Source organism: Mesoplodon densirostris, chromosome 1, assembly GCF_025265405.1.
Source record: "Mesoplodon densirostris isolate mMesDen1 chromosome 1, mMesDen1 primary haplotype, whole genome shotgun sequence".
In the NCBI taxonomy this organism is placed as follows: Eukaryota; Metazoa; Chordata; class Mammalia; order Artiodactyla; family Ziphiidae; genus Mesoplodon; species Mesoplodon densirostris.
Window position 1 is genome coordinate 219,928,924 of NC_082661.1, and position 13,565 is coordinate 219,942,488.

Genomic DNA, 13,565 nt, shown 5'->3' on the forward strand with positions numbered 1-13,565 from the left:
GTCTTTGCTGTGATTATGGATGTTTGAACCTGATATTAAAGGTATGGGCAGTAGCATACTGCTTTTTAGCTCCTGTAGTACTTGGTAGTCATGATGGTTGTTTCCTCTAGAAAGCTTTCTTACATAGTCTAAATGCTTTCACTTTTACCTCTTGTAATTCAGATTTCCTGAGTACCCACTTGGCGTTGTAAAACAAAGGTTAAAGTTTCACCATTAGGTAGACTTTGGGATTTATAAATGTGACATTTTGAGAAATTAATGAATCATTATTTTTACTAAAGGAAGCCTCTATATAAAATACATGTATTCTTGCTATTTTACTTATTTGATTTTATTATATCCAATTATTTATTTTTATATATGGTATAGGTGAGATTTAATTTTATTATTTTCTAGACAATCAATTTTCCCAACACCATGTGTCATTTAATCTATTCCTTATTGGTTGAGGACGTTCCTTTTATCATATAATAACTACTTAGTTTAATATAATTGGGCCAGTCTTGGGGTTTTATTTCATTCCATTAATTTGTTTGTCCATTATTGTGTTGTAACCGTGCTATTTTAATTATAGTAGCTTTATTGAGAAAGTTCCTCTTTATAAATCTGTTTCAAAGTTTTTTATTTTCATGGGTTTGTTATATCAGAGAAGTTGTGTAAATACTTTGTTGCATTCCTGGAGAATGCTGTTGAAATTGGGATAAGCTATAAATTAATTTGGAAAGAATTGAAAACTTCTTAATAGTTTGTTATTCTAAAAACATAAATTATATCTTTTTTTTATTCAAGTTTTCTTTTTTTTTTTTTTTTTTTTTTTTGCGGTACGCGGGCCTCTCACTGTTGTGGCCTCTCCCATTGCGGAGCACAGGCTCCGGATGCGCAGGCTCAGCGGCCATGGCTCACGGGCCCAGCCGCTCTGTGGCATATGGGATCCTCCCGGACCGGGGCACAAACCCATATCCCCTGCATCGGCAGGCAGACTCTCAACCACTGCTCCACCAGGGAGGCCCTCAAGTTTTCTTTGTGTCTCATTAAGATTATGTAATTGGGTTCACATGCTTTCCATATATATCTTATTTAAAGCATTTTTCCTATGTATTCTACATTATTTTGGTTGTTTTTGCAAATGGACTTTTTCCTATTATAACTTCCAGGCCGTTTTGTTAGAGATCAGTTTGAAAGCTGTATTGATTTTTATATCTTTTATTTGTATTCAGCTACCTTTGGAGCTCACTTATTAGTTAAAATAATTTTTTAGCTAGTTCTCTTGGGTTTTGCAGTCAGAACATACAGAAGGTGTTACTTTTGTTTCCTCTTTCCCTTGTAACTATAGCTGACTTATTGAGTTGGCTTGAACTGCCAGCAAAATAGTAAATAACAATGGTATGAGTAGTATCTTATTTTAGTTTCTGATATTAGTGGCAGCCCTTCTGATGCTTCACCATTCAATATAATACCTCTGGACTTAATATAAAAGTCCTTTTTCATGTTAAGAAGATAGTCTTAATTAAAGAATGATTTTCTTAAAAAAATCAAGAGCAGGTACCTCTAAACCATAAGTCTTTAGCCTACTCAATATAAGAATAGTAAACATTGTTCTTTTTTATTATTTTAAAGTTTATTTATAATGAAATTATTTGCTGAGAGCATTAGTTCTAGAGGAAGATTTTCTTAAGAATGGAAAGTACAGTGTAGTTTTACAATCTCAGATTCAATGTCATTTAGTAGAATAGTGAGGTTCAGTATAATTTATATCTTCCTTCGTGTATTCAGGGACAAACATTTACCTATTGAGAATTAGTACCTAAAGAATAATTAAAATTAATAATGTTAATTATTTATTTTAGAATGAATGATTATTAAATGGTCTGATAAACATTTTAGGAAATTTCTTAATTTCATAATTTACAGCCCCCAAAGGTTCAAAACTACAGTCAGTGGAGCATTAATTTTGCCACCAGATAATTGTTTGGTTACAATTACAAGGTCATATTATATCAGTCTTTGAATTATGTTTATAGCTATAAATTGAGATATTCATTTTTTTGTTAGTTTGTATTACTCAACCCTGACAGTGTGAACTTGATTGCTTATTATTTTTCTTACTTCATTTTAATATAGTTTTACATAGATATAAATTTAGTTCTACATGTAGTTTTATACAGTGTAGTTTTATATAGATTTCTCTTAGACATTTGTAATGTTATATGAATTTTGGTATGTCAAGATTTAATGAAATATGAATATAAATTATTTTATAAATTTAAAACATACTTTAATTACTTGGCATTAATAATCATTTTTTAAATTTCTAACATTTGGCTTAGAGGAAGAAAAAGAAACACTAGCCAGAAAAATAGGTAATTGAAATAAATTTTTCTCCTTTTGGAGGTTTGATTTTATATGAATCTTAATCAATGTAAACCTATAGTTTATCTATTATGTTAAAACTGGAAGAGATGCCATACCATGGGAATATGTTTTATACCAAGTAAATAAACAAAAGCAAAGTTATTTCACTTTTCACTGTTACTCATTTATTATCTACTGCAATTTCCAGTTTTTGAGTTATGAATGTATGTGAATATTAATGACCAACTGCAAATATTGTTGAAATAGGAAAAATAGTAGTAACATTAAAGGCAAAATAGAGAGTAAAAGGTTAACTCTTTGCTTGAAATATTCAGAGTAAGGGAAGAATAGCCAGAAAGTGGAAAAGGTCTCAAATTAAGAAACACTTTTTAGAAGCACATTAAAAAAGAGTTGAAGAAATAAATGTATGCTAAGTCAGCTATACATCTCTTTAACTGGATGTAAGATACTACATTTTTATTTGCTGTACAATAAGATCTTGATGAAGAATACTAAGGCCAAAATATTATATACCATATTCTTAACTGTGTGTGGTTCATGGTCATTTTACTGTCTTATAACAAATCACAACATAAATCTTAGCAGTATTTTTTTGGATCTGTATCCTAAGGCAAAAGAAATAAAAATCAACAAATGGGACCTAATTTACCTTAAAAGCTTTTACACAGCAAAGGAAGCCATCAACAAAACGAAAAGACAATCTACTGAATGGGAGAAAATATTTGCAAAGATATGACTGATAAGGGGTCAATATCCAAAATATATAAACAACCCATATAACTCAATACCAAAAAAACCAAGAACCCAATTTAAAAACGAGCAGAAGACCTGAATAGACATTTTTCCAAAGAAGATATACAGATAGCCAAAACGTATGTGAAAAAATGCTTAGCATCACTAATCAGATAACTAAAATCAAAACCACAATGAGATATCACCTCACACCTGTCACAATGGCTATCATCAAAAAGTCTACAAATAGCAAATATTAGCTAGGATGTGGAGAAAAGGAAACCCCTAGTGCACTGTTGGTGGAATTGTAAATTCGTGTAGCTACTATGGAAAACAGTATGGAGGTTCCTCAAAGAACTAAAAATAGAACTACCATATTATCCAGCAATTCCACTGCTGGGTATATATCTGAAGAAAACACTGGATCATTGGGATACATGCACCCCAATGTTCATAGCAGCATTATCTACAGTAGCCAAGATATGGAAGCAGTCTAAGTACCCATCATCAGATGAATGGATAAAGAAGATGTGGTGTATGTGTACACACACTAGAGTATTCTCAGCTATAAAAAAGAATGAAATCCTGCCATTGCACGGACGTGGATGGACCTAGAGAGCATTATGCTTAGTGAAATAAGTCAGACACAGAAAGACAAATACTCTGTTATCACTTATATGTGGAATCTAAGAAATAAAACGAATGAATATAACAAAACAGAAACAGACTCACAGATACAGAGAACAAACTAGTGATTACCTGTGGGGAGAGGGAAATGCGAGGGATGACAAGATAGGAGTATGGGATTAAGAGACACAAATCACTATTTATAAAATAAGCGACAAGAATATATTGTATAGCATAGGGAAATATAGCCATTGTTTTGTACTAACTTTAAATGGAGTATAATCTATAAAAATATTGAATAATTATGTTGTCACCTAAAACCAATATAATATTGTAAATCAACTATTTCAAAAATAAAGAAAAAAATTAACAAATAAGTAAAAATAAACACAACCTCTTTCCTCAAAAATCATCAGTAACTGAGAAAATGTGAACGTTTCATGTGCTTAGTAAGATAGAGTTTAGGTATAATATTCTAGGTAGTATTCATACAATGGACTGTATAATGTAGAGAATCTTTATACTCTCATTTTTTTTACTAGAATTTAGTAGCATTCAGTGCCTTCTGTTGTCAGATACCTTCACTTGGAAATTTTGGCTGTTTTATCACCAGTTAAAAAACAAACAGTGCATTGTGTAATTTCTTGAGATTTCAGAAAGCCAACACATTTAGATAGAGTCAAAGTCATTTTTCTTTTCTGACTCTAGTTATTCAGAGTTGGAGCAGTAGTACAGAATACTATGTGAAATTTCATGACCCTGCACGTGAATTACTCTGCTGGCAGCATTCCTCTTGCTCCAGGGCACGTAGGGGAAAGAAGAGGTCAGGGTGGTCAGTCTTTTGTTCTGTTCAAACATTCAGCTGATAGAATGAGGTCTACCCACATTGTAGGAGGCAATCTGCTTTGCTTAAAGTGTACAGATTTAAATGTTAATCTTATCCAAAAACTCCCTTACAAAAACATCCAGAATAATGTTTGGCCAAATTCCTGGGTACCATGGCTCAATCAAGTTGTCATGTAAAAGTAACCATCACAAGTGGACTCTATATTCTACTGACATATCAAAATGAATTGTGTGGCATAATAGTTACGTGTTGGGATAACTGCTAGTGAGGAATGATGCCCTTAACAGAAGTTTCCACGAGCAAATCTATAGTTGATTTTACTAAGGTTGATTTTATGACCTGCTTTTTAGTATTTGTTGTGATAAACCCCAAAATGAGACTCCAAAAGGCGGAGTAGTGGGTTTTTTTTTAAGAGACATCTGGATGTAAATTCTGGGTTTTAGTGCACAGTGTTCTCTGAGGTGAGTTCACTTAGATGCTGGTAATTTTCTCTGCCCATATTGAAGTGTTACACATCTTTTCTCCTCCTTGTACTAAAGGAGCAAACAGAATGTTTTCATTTTGCTCATAATAACTTACTTATGGATTGATCACCTTTTCTTTCTGATGTGTGCATGTGGGAGGGATAAGATAAAAACAAAGTAGTTTCTAAAATGATGTCTGAAGTTTAAAGAACATTTTTGCATATGTTTGCTTTTGAAAAAATGTAATCTGAGACCTGATTAGCTTAATGCAAAGTGAAAAGTTTAGTCTCTGCATGAGCTAGTGATTGGTAATGCTACCAAAAAAACTTCCATTCTTGATGAGAAAATTCTTAAAATATAAGACAGTCTCCTTATAAGCTCAATCCTCTTTTCTGTTAAAAGTAATTACAACTTCTACAACATTAATAAATGTAACTCAGTTGCTCCATCTTTAGCATTCTGTAGGACAGTTTATGCATCCCTCTAGTTGAACTTATTTCGGTGTATTAATTATGCGTGTATGCCTTTTTTAATTCAGTTATAAACTCCTTAAGCACAGGGCAGTTCTATTCAACTAGCATTAATTGGGTATCACCATGCATTAGTTGGTACCTTGCCCTGGAGCGATTGGATAGACAAGTAACAGATAAGTTTTAATACAGTATAACACGTTATATAATAGAGCTGATTACAAAGTGTTCAGAGAACTGGGTTCAATTCATAGTTGTAAGAGTCTTTCAAAGTGTCATAGAGAGACCGACATTTCACCTAGATTCTGATGGATAAATGGGTGTTTCATAGGTGTATTCTCTTATCCTTCTCCTTTTACCTACCTTTTCTTCAAACCTTAGATAATATCAGCCATCTACCTTTTCCACTTCTCAATTCTGGCAGCCTCCAGCTGCTGGTAAAAAAAAATCACCCAGTGGTACAGAATGTTGCTATTACAAATTTAGGGTCTCTAGCTTCAGATAGTAGTGCTTTTTATGTGTTCCTTCTTTGTGGAATAAATTTTTCTCCTTTTTCTGCTTAGAACATGCTTTATTGGGCTTCAGAACTCAGTTTAAATGTTACCTTGTTTATGTGATCTTCATGGAACTGTGATTGCTTCCCATTATACATTGTATGTAAGTTCCATGGTGTTATCAGTCACACTGAATTGTGGTAATTTATTTACCTCTCTCTTTCTCTTACTAGGCAGCTCACTGTGGATATGGTTTGTATCCTTTAGCTTATATTCCCGATATAGTAGGGACTCAGTAAAAAGACATCTTCTGTGGATAATCTCATCTACTCCAAGTCTTCAGCTACCAAATGGGTTCTAACAGCTTGGAAACAATTACAACATTGTGTGTGAATATTGGGGAAGAGGGGTGAATTTGATAAGCAGGATCAGGGAATTCTGGATTTTGAAAATACAGTGTACTTTACCCAGGTAATGTGAGGGCACAAGGATTATGGGAAGAACATCCCAAGCAATGGAAGTAACATATACAATGTCACAGTGGTGGGGAAGAAACCTAGTTCAATCAGAAACTGAAACTGGAAAGGGAGTAGGGGTCAAGTTATGAAAGGACTTTTATGCCATACGTCTTAGTCCACTTGAGCTGCTGTAACAAAATAGCCTGGACTAGGTGGTATTCCTCACACTTCTGGTGGCTGGGAAGTCCAAGACCAAGGCACCAGCAGATTCTGGTGAGGGCCTTCTCCCTGATTCATAGACCGCTGTCTTTTCAGTGGAACCTCACATGGTGGAAGAAGCATGGCATCTCTCTCGGGTCTATTTTTGTAGGGTCATTAATCCCAACATGAAGACTCTGCCCTGTGACCTACAGATGCCCATCTCTTTAGCTTTGTTTACTTCATATTTTTCCCCAAGGTGTTTCACAGGAGGATGGAGATGGATCTTTTACTAAAAATATTCCTTCACTGTGTTTTACTATGTCCTCATTCTCTTAGTATGAAGTGAGGAAATCCACGTTTACCGTAGGGACCATGTTTTCAGTAATTACTGTGAACTTATAGTTGAACGATTCTAGTTATATACTCTGCTTTTACCACAGTCATTAGCACAGTTCCTCCGGGTATTTCTGAGCAAATATCTTTCTTTTATTTTTTAACCAACTCAATTTTTAGCAACTGCTTTTGACCTAGTTTGTGGTAAGTTTAAGGAAAATAGCCAGACTAGCAGATCTCTCCGCTTATTCTAGTGATGATTTCCAAATACATAACTTCCCCAGCTCCCACAGCTTACATTATCCCTGGAATTGAAATGACTGCACAAGTGTCAAAATCATTTATTATAATTTTATAAATGACTCTCACAACTTAATCTTTTAGTGAGACCTCTTTCTGGTGGTGAGTCATGTGCAAATGGGTCTTTGTTCTGCCCTGTTTCTTTTCGTGACTATATCCATCCTTTTCTTTCCTGTACTTCATGTTCCTTTTATTTGCTTAAAATCTTTATTGCGGGAAAAAGATTCTCATCAGTGAAAGAAAAAGCATTTTATAACAACCCCCCATATACTTCCATTTTCTTTTAGAAACATTAATTTCTCATTTATCAGGCCCTTTATACCCAGTATAGTCCTCTTATGTGTTTTATATATATTTATATCTATATATAAGTCCTCTTATGTGTTTATATAATCTTATACCCAGTATAGTCCTCTTATGTGTTTTAAATATATTTTAAACCTGTTTCACTTTCTCTATACACAGTTCCCTTTCTCTCCTTCAATCATTGAGTCAATTTATCTATCTCGAAATACTGCGCATCCCTTTCTTACCCAGTTGTCTTAGTTCTTACTTCTGAAAAATATGTTAAATAAAAATATTTGTCACGTAATAACTTGGTGAATCTGGTCAAGGTATTGTTAGCACTATATATCTTCTAAATTAACAGTTGTGTTAGGAAGAGCACTGGACTAGGAATCAGAAAAATTGGTTTCTTATTGCTTTTCCAATATAATCATATAGCTTTATTTGTAGTATGAAGAAAACATAACCTATCATGCCTATGTCACATGTCTGTTTTAAAAAATGAGTTTTTATGGTAGTCAAGTATTTTTAAAAGATTGAATGGCTCTCAGTCAGGTGCCTTTAAATGAGGACACTATGCCTCTGTGTAGGAATTAGCTATAGTGGTGGGGTAGGTGTGGCATTTCAGAGAGGGAAAAAGTGCAGTAAGAAGGTATGAGATAAAATGATTAATTTAGCTTTCTATAAGCACTTTAGTGTGGCTAGAATGTAAGATATCAATGGAGGAGTATCAGGAGATATGGTTGGGAAATATAAATATCATGGATGTGCTTGAATGTTTAATTAAAACTTATAGAGGATCATTTAAAGATTTAAAGTAGGGGAGTGACATAAAATTTGTATTTCCAGAAGCTTATTCTGCTGTCAATGTAGATGACAGTTGCAGGGGAGGCTGGAGTTAGGGAGACTCTTGAGGAGGCTGTTGCATTTAATAAAGGTCAGAATTGAGAACTGGAAGTAGCATGAATGTAACAAGGAAAGGATAGATGCACAAGATGCTAGTCAGATGGAATCTACAGAACTTACAGTACTTTCTGATTAACATGGGTGGTAGCAAGGCATTTACTAAAAGAGAAAAATTTATAATCATTATAGGGCTTCTGGCTTAGATGGGTTCCCTGCCATTAACTGCAATAGAGACTAAAATGAAAGGAAGAGAGTAAATTTGATTTTGGAAATGATAAATTTGAGGTATTTATTGTATATCTAAGCGCACATGGCTTTGTTTTCCTTTGGATAAAGGGAGAGAGGATTTGGGTCTCGTCTGTGTGGTAGGAAATGAAACCTTGGGTCTGGATCAGATCTCCCAGGCACAGGGCCAGATCTCTTGTTACACCCTATTCTAAAAATCTACCCCTTGAGAAATATATATTTCCCCAGAGACAATGATACACATGGCCCTTGAGTCATATTCCTTGTCCTTGCAGTCAGTCCCAAATCTGAGTCTTCTCTTCACAATCAGTCACGAGGATCCTTGGACATAGAATATAAGTAAAAATAGCAATTCTTTATTGTTCTCGTAACTAGAAGTAAATAGTCCAAGTACATTTTTAATCTAATAGAGTCATAGTAATAACAGTCATTATTTTTGTTTTTCTAATTTGGAGTTTACTGTAAATTGGCTATCACATGCTTTTCATTAATTTCTCCTCATAAAGCCTATATGCTAACATAACATCATCAATTGAGCTTATAGTAGCATACCTGAAAACCTGCTCTTGATATTTACCTGTAAAGCCAATTATTTTTGTGTGTTTACTTGGCAGCTTTGTTGGGAACTTTAGCATTTTTCAAGCCATATCTTAAATTCCCATTCCCATTCCACCCATTCTCTGTCTTCTACTGGGTTATTGGTCTTGAGAAATTCTGTGAGTTGTGCTTTAACTTCTCCTCTCCCTATAGCATTGTAGCACAGCTTCTTGATTTACTCTTCTTTCAAGTTTCTCTGACCCGATTGCCCAGTTTTCTTTTTCTTTCTGTCACTGGCAGTTTCATAACGCAGCTGCTCCTTGCCACCAGGAGGTCAGGTGGGGTGTGGACATAGGACTGTAGAGAAAGAATGAGTGCTTGCAGAACTACAAGGGCTACTCTAATGGATATGACTCCTGCCGTAGCTCCACAGATACTATTTTAGAGTAGCAACTGCCCGTCATGTATGGGTCCTTCAAAATTCAAGGACTGCCAGCTGCCTATAATTTATAGGCATACTCAAACGCTTTTATGACTGCACTTAAATGTGAAGGGGGAGAAAGAAGTGGAATTGATTCCTGCAAATATTTAAAATGGGTATAGTTCCAATGTCAGTAGTAGTGTGGCTAAAGATAATGAAAAGTCTGCCTTTTTTTTTTTTAGGACTCCTAACCACAACACATGATTTCTTTTTACAAGCAGTCATTCATTTAGACCCGCAAACACCACCACTGACGCCTTCTTAATGCTCTCTTAAAATCATTTCAACGGTGCTCACCGATATCTGAGAACATGTTTAGTTCACAGGTACACATTGTGAGATGCAGTAGAATGCCAGTGTAGAAAGCATATATGAAGTGAGGCTGAAACTTTGTAATTGTTTATTGGGTAGTGGCATTTTAATGATAAGCAGTATTTGGCTCGTTATATTTTTATGACAAACGAAAGAAGATAATTCCCAGCTGTTTAATTTAAGTTCTAAACCTATATATAAATCCACATGCTAGCAAGTAAATAGAATTCCTTTTCTATTTTTCTAAATTGTATGTCAGATTTATATGAAAAACCAGATTATATTTTCCCTTTTATTTCTCTGACAATACTATTAAAAAATACTATTCCCAAATCTTGATTCATCTTATTATAACTGTTTTCCCAGTTCCTTGGATTGTAATCCATGGAAACTCATCAGAGTGCAAGAGTTTTGTATTGTTTTGTTTTCTTTTTTTCCCTGTGCCCCTGACATTCAGCTCTGACGTTAAGCCATTTTTTTAGTTATAGTTAAAATGAGACGTGCATGGGTGATTTGCAGTTAACTGCTCGCCTCCACACACACAAATGCCTCAGCTTCACATCTAATCATGATTCATGCCTTATGCCAGATTCTTGCTGTCATCCTAGCACCAGCAGATGGTGGGACAAGACCCCTGGGGCAGTCAACCCCAGTGTTCTACCGTTGTAGCAGTGGTCAGAAAAGGAAGAATTTTAACATGGCAAACTGAGTTCAGTTCTTTTGGCTTCTTGCTAGAAAGAAGAATAATAATAATTAATAGAAACTTGGTGTCAGATTTTCATGTGGTACCTTAAAAATTTATTTTTTAATCCAAGAAACAAAAGTGAAAAGCCACGTTGTATTTTATAAATGAGCTTGCTGAAAGGACAGCTCCTGTGTTTATGTTCTATCATGTGTACTTTACATTTGTAATAATCTGAATTGTGAGAAACCAGTGAGTAGCAGCGTACAAAAAGACAAATTTCATTTACTTATGCTTAAGTAAGTTTTCTGTTCTAAAAAATAACACCAGTGGTTGCCAGGTGATACACATGTTGAATTGTTAGTGTAGTAGAATCTGAATTTGCTGTTCATGCTCTATGATTATTGGTGACTTTAGACAAGTTTACTTTATCTTTCTGGGCTTCTGTTTCTTCACCTAATAAAAAGCACTGTTTTAAAGTATCTCCAAAATATCCTTTTTTATTACAGTACATAAAATGTAAGAAACCAAAATAGTATTAGCTGTATTAAAGTGTACTAGGCTTATGGAAAAGGAAATGCATGGATGGAGTTTCAACACTGACTAATTTTGATTACCTGATCTTTTGTACTAGTATCATATATAAACATGCACATACACCCAAGTAACTACAGTAATTGCAAAGAAATGTTTTTAAGATAACAAATCCATGGAACTTTTACAATTTTCCATTTTTACAAATTTATAAATAATTTTCCATATAATTTTCTATTGCTTCAGCCATTCAGCAATTCTAGCTTCTCCTGATGATGTTAAGAGTGTTATACCTCTTTAACCCAGAATCCTGGCTAGTCTTGGGTTACACAGAACATTGCTTTTTAACTTTTTGACCAGAATCTATGATTAGTGGTACATCTTACATTCAGTAAGCATACACATACAGTTACATGTGCATGTGTTTCACTCAGTGTTTTACCTTACTGTCCGCAAAAAAATTTTTTTCTATTCTTTTGTTGTTGTTGTGGATATTGTTGATTCTATTTCTCTTTTTAAGAAATTGCTGGTCCTTGTTCACCAGATTGATTTCAGGGTTCTTAATGGATTGGGACCCAGAGTTTGAAAAACACTGAGCTAAACAATCAGCACTTACTATAAAGAAATAGATAATTTTTTGTAGACTTTCTCAAATTATTAAAAATGATTTCCTACTCTCTGTTGATCAGAGCAGCTGCTATTTACTTAACAAGAAATCTTTAGAGTTCTCTTGTTTGTTTGTATAACCAAAGGATGTAAAGGATATAGAGGAGCTACACATAGAAATAAATTTAAATAAAATGTTTTAATGAGCCTTATAGCTCCCTGTTTTTAAACAATGCCATTCCTCTTCATTGTTAAGAGCCAAATAGTAATTTTAAATTTTGTTTCCTTGAGCTTGTCTTTATTTCCATCATCATTCCAGGTGTTCCTGTTTTTTATTTTAATAGGTCATGCTTTTTACGTGAAGCGGCTTGATTTCATACAAAGGCTCTTTATTTGTATTTTAACAAAGATGGACAGAAAAGGAAAGAAGTAGGTCTTCTTGAATTTCTATATCACCAGATAGAGTTCTGAATACCATGGCCTTATTGCTGTTTACTATTTCCCTTTTTCATTAGTGGTGGTTTGAATAAGTTGTGTGAGAAACATAGTAATCATATGGAACTGAATAGTCTCTTCTGTCACTCCATATAAAATGATATGAGGTGAGTTTTTTGCACATTTAGTTGCCACTTATTTTTTTTAATTGCTGTAGCATTATAGGTAATCATAGAATTCACATGTATTAATAACACACTGTTAGAGAATTCAGAAGGGAAGTAGAAAGTAAAGCATTCCTACTCTGAGTAGACAGTGTTGGAAATAACATTGAGAAGTAAGTTTGGTATGCAAATGGTATATTCAGAAAGGATTCCTTTATAATCTGTAGATTTAGAAAAGATTGTATTAGAAAGTTTTGCATAGATAAAAACTGAACATAAAAGCAGCTTGTGGAACTGAAGGTAATTTTATATAAATATACACATTTTAATATATAATGAACTGTTTCTATTATGGATGGTGAAAATTCTTTTTTTTTATTAGTTTCTGCTTTATAACGAAAATTCTTAAAGAAAGAATTTATTGTAGATGAAGTTGTCAATGCTAGTGTTGAAGATGTTCACTGAAGCTCTTTGTACGTATTTCTTTCAGATATGGAAACAAGTGAAAAAATCCAAGGAAGTGGAATACTTCAACTGTTTGCAAGTCTGTTGGTTCCACAGTCTTCCTGCACAGCCAAAGTAGCTAACATCATAGCAGAAATAGCCAAAAATGGTGAGGTTTTCCTCAAGAACTTTTCTGCTGGGAACATCTTCAGTTTTACACCCTACCTGTCAGTATGTTTTATTAATTTATGTTTTAATTTTGTAGATTAGACCTTTTTACTTTCTTTCTATTTTTCTTTTCTTTGACTTTTTTCATGTAATGAGATGTTGTTTAAAATGACTATCATTATAGTCATTCTATTTGTACATTTCCCATTTGCTATTCCATTCCTTCAGAGTAGAATTAAAGAATAGCACTGCTGGTCCCTCCTGTACCTGTATCATTTATAGCTTTGGTTACAGGATTCTTGAGCTGCCACTGAGTCATTCGTCTTCATTGTCACATGAGAGCTTACCCTTTTTCAATGTATACGTTGGTTTGTGTTATATCCAGATAAACTCACTGTTTTTTTTTTTTTTTTAGTTTGACCTACTGACGTTGGCACTTGACTGCAACAGTGTAGTCGGAATACAT

At 34.0% G+C, this 13,565-nt stretch overlaps 1 protein-coding gene across 4 annotated transcripts in view; it reads left to right on the top strand.

The window, feature by feature from the left end:
- The window catches only part of RAP1GDS1 (Rap1 GTPase-GDP dissociation stimulator 1), a 155,828-nt gene that overhangs the window by 41,567 nt on the left and 100,696 nt on the right, over positions 1 to 13,565 (top strand). For all 4 annotated transcript variants that reach the window (XM_060115259.1, XM_060115266.1, XM_060115276.1 and 1 more), the window contains exon 3: positions 12,978 to 13,100. In XM_060115259.1, coding sequence (XP_059971242.1) covers positions 12,978 to 13,100 — 123 coding nt within the window. The remainder of the gene's footprint in view (positions 1 to 12,977; positions 13,101 to 13,565) is intronic.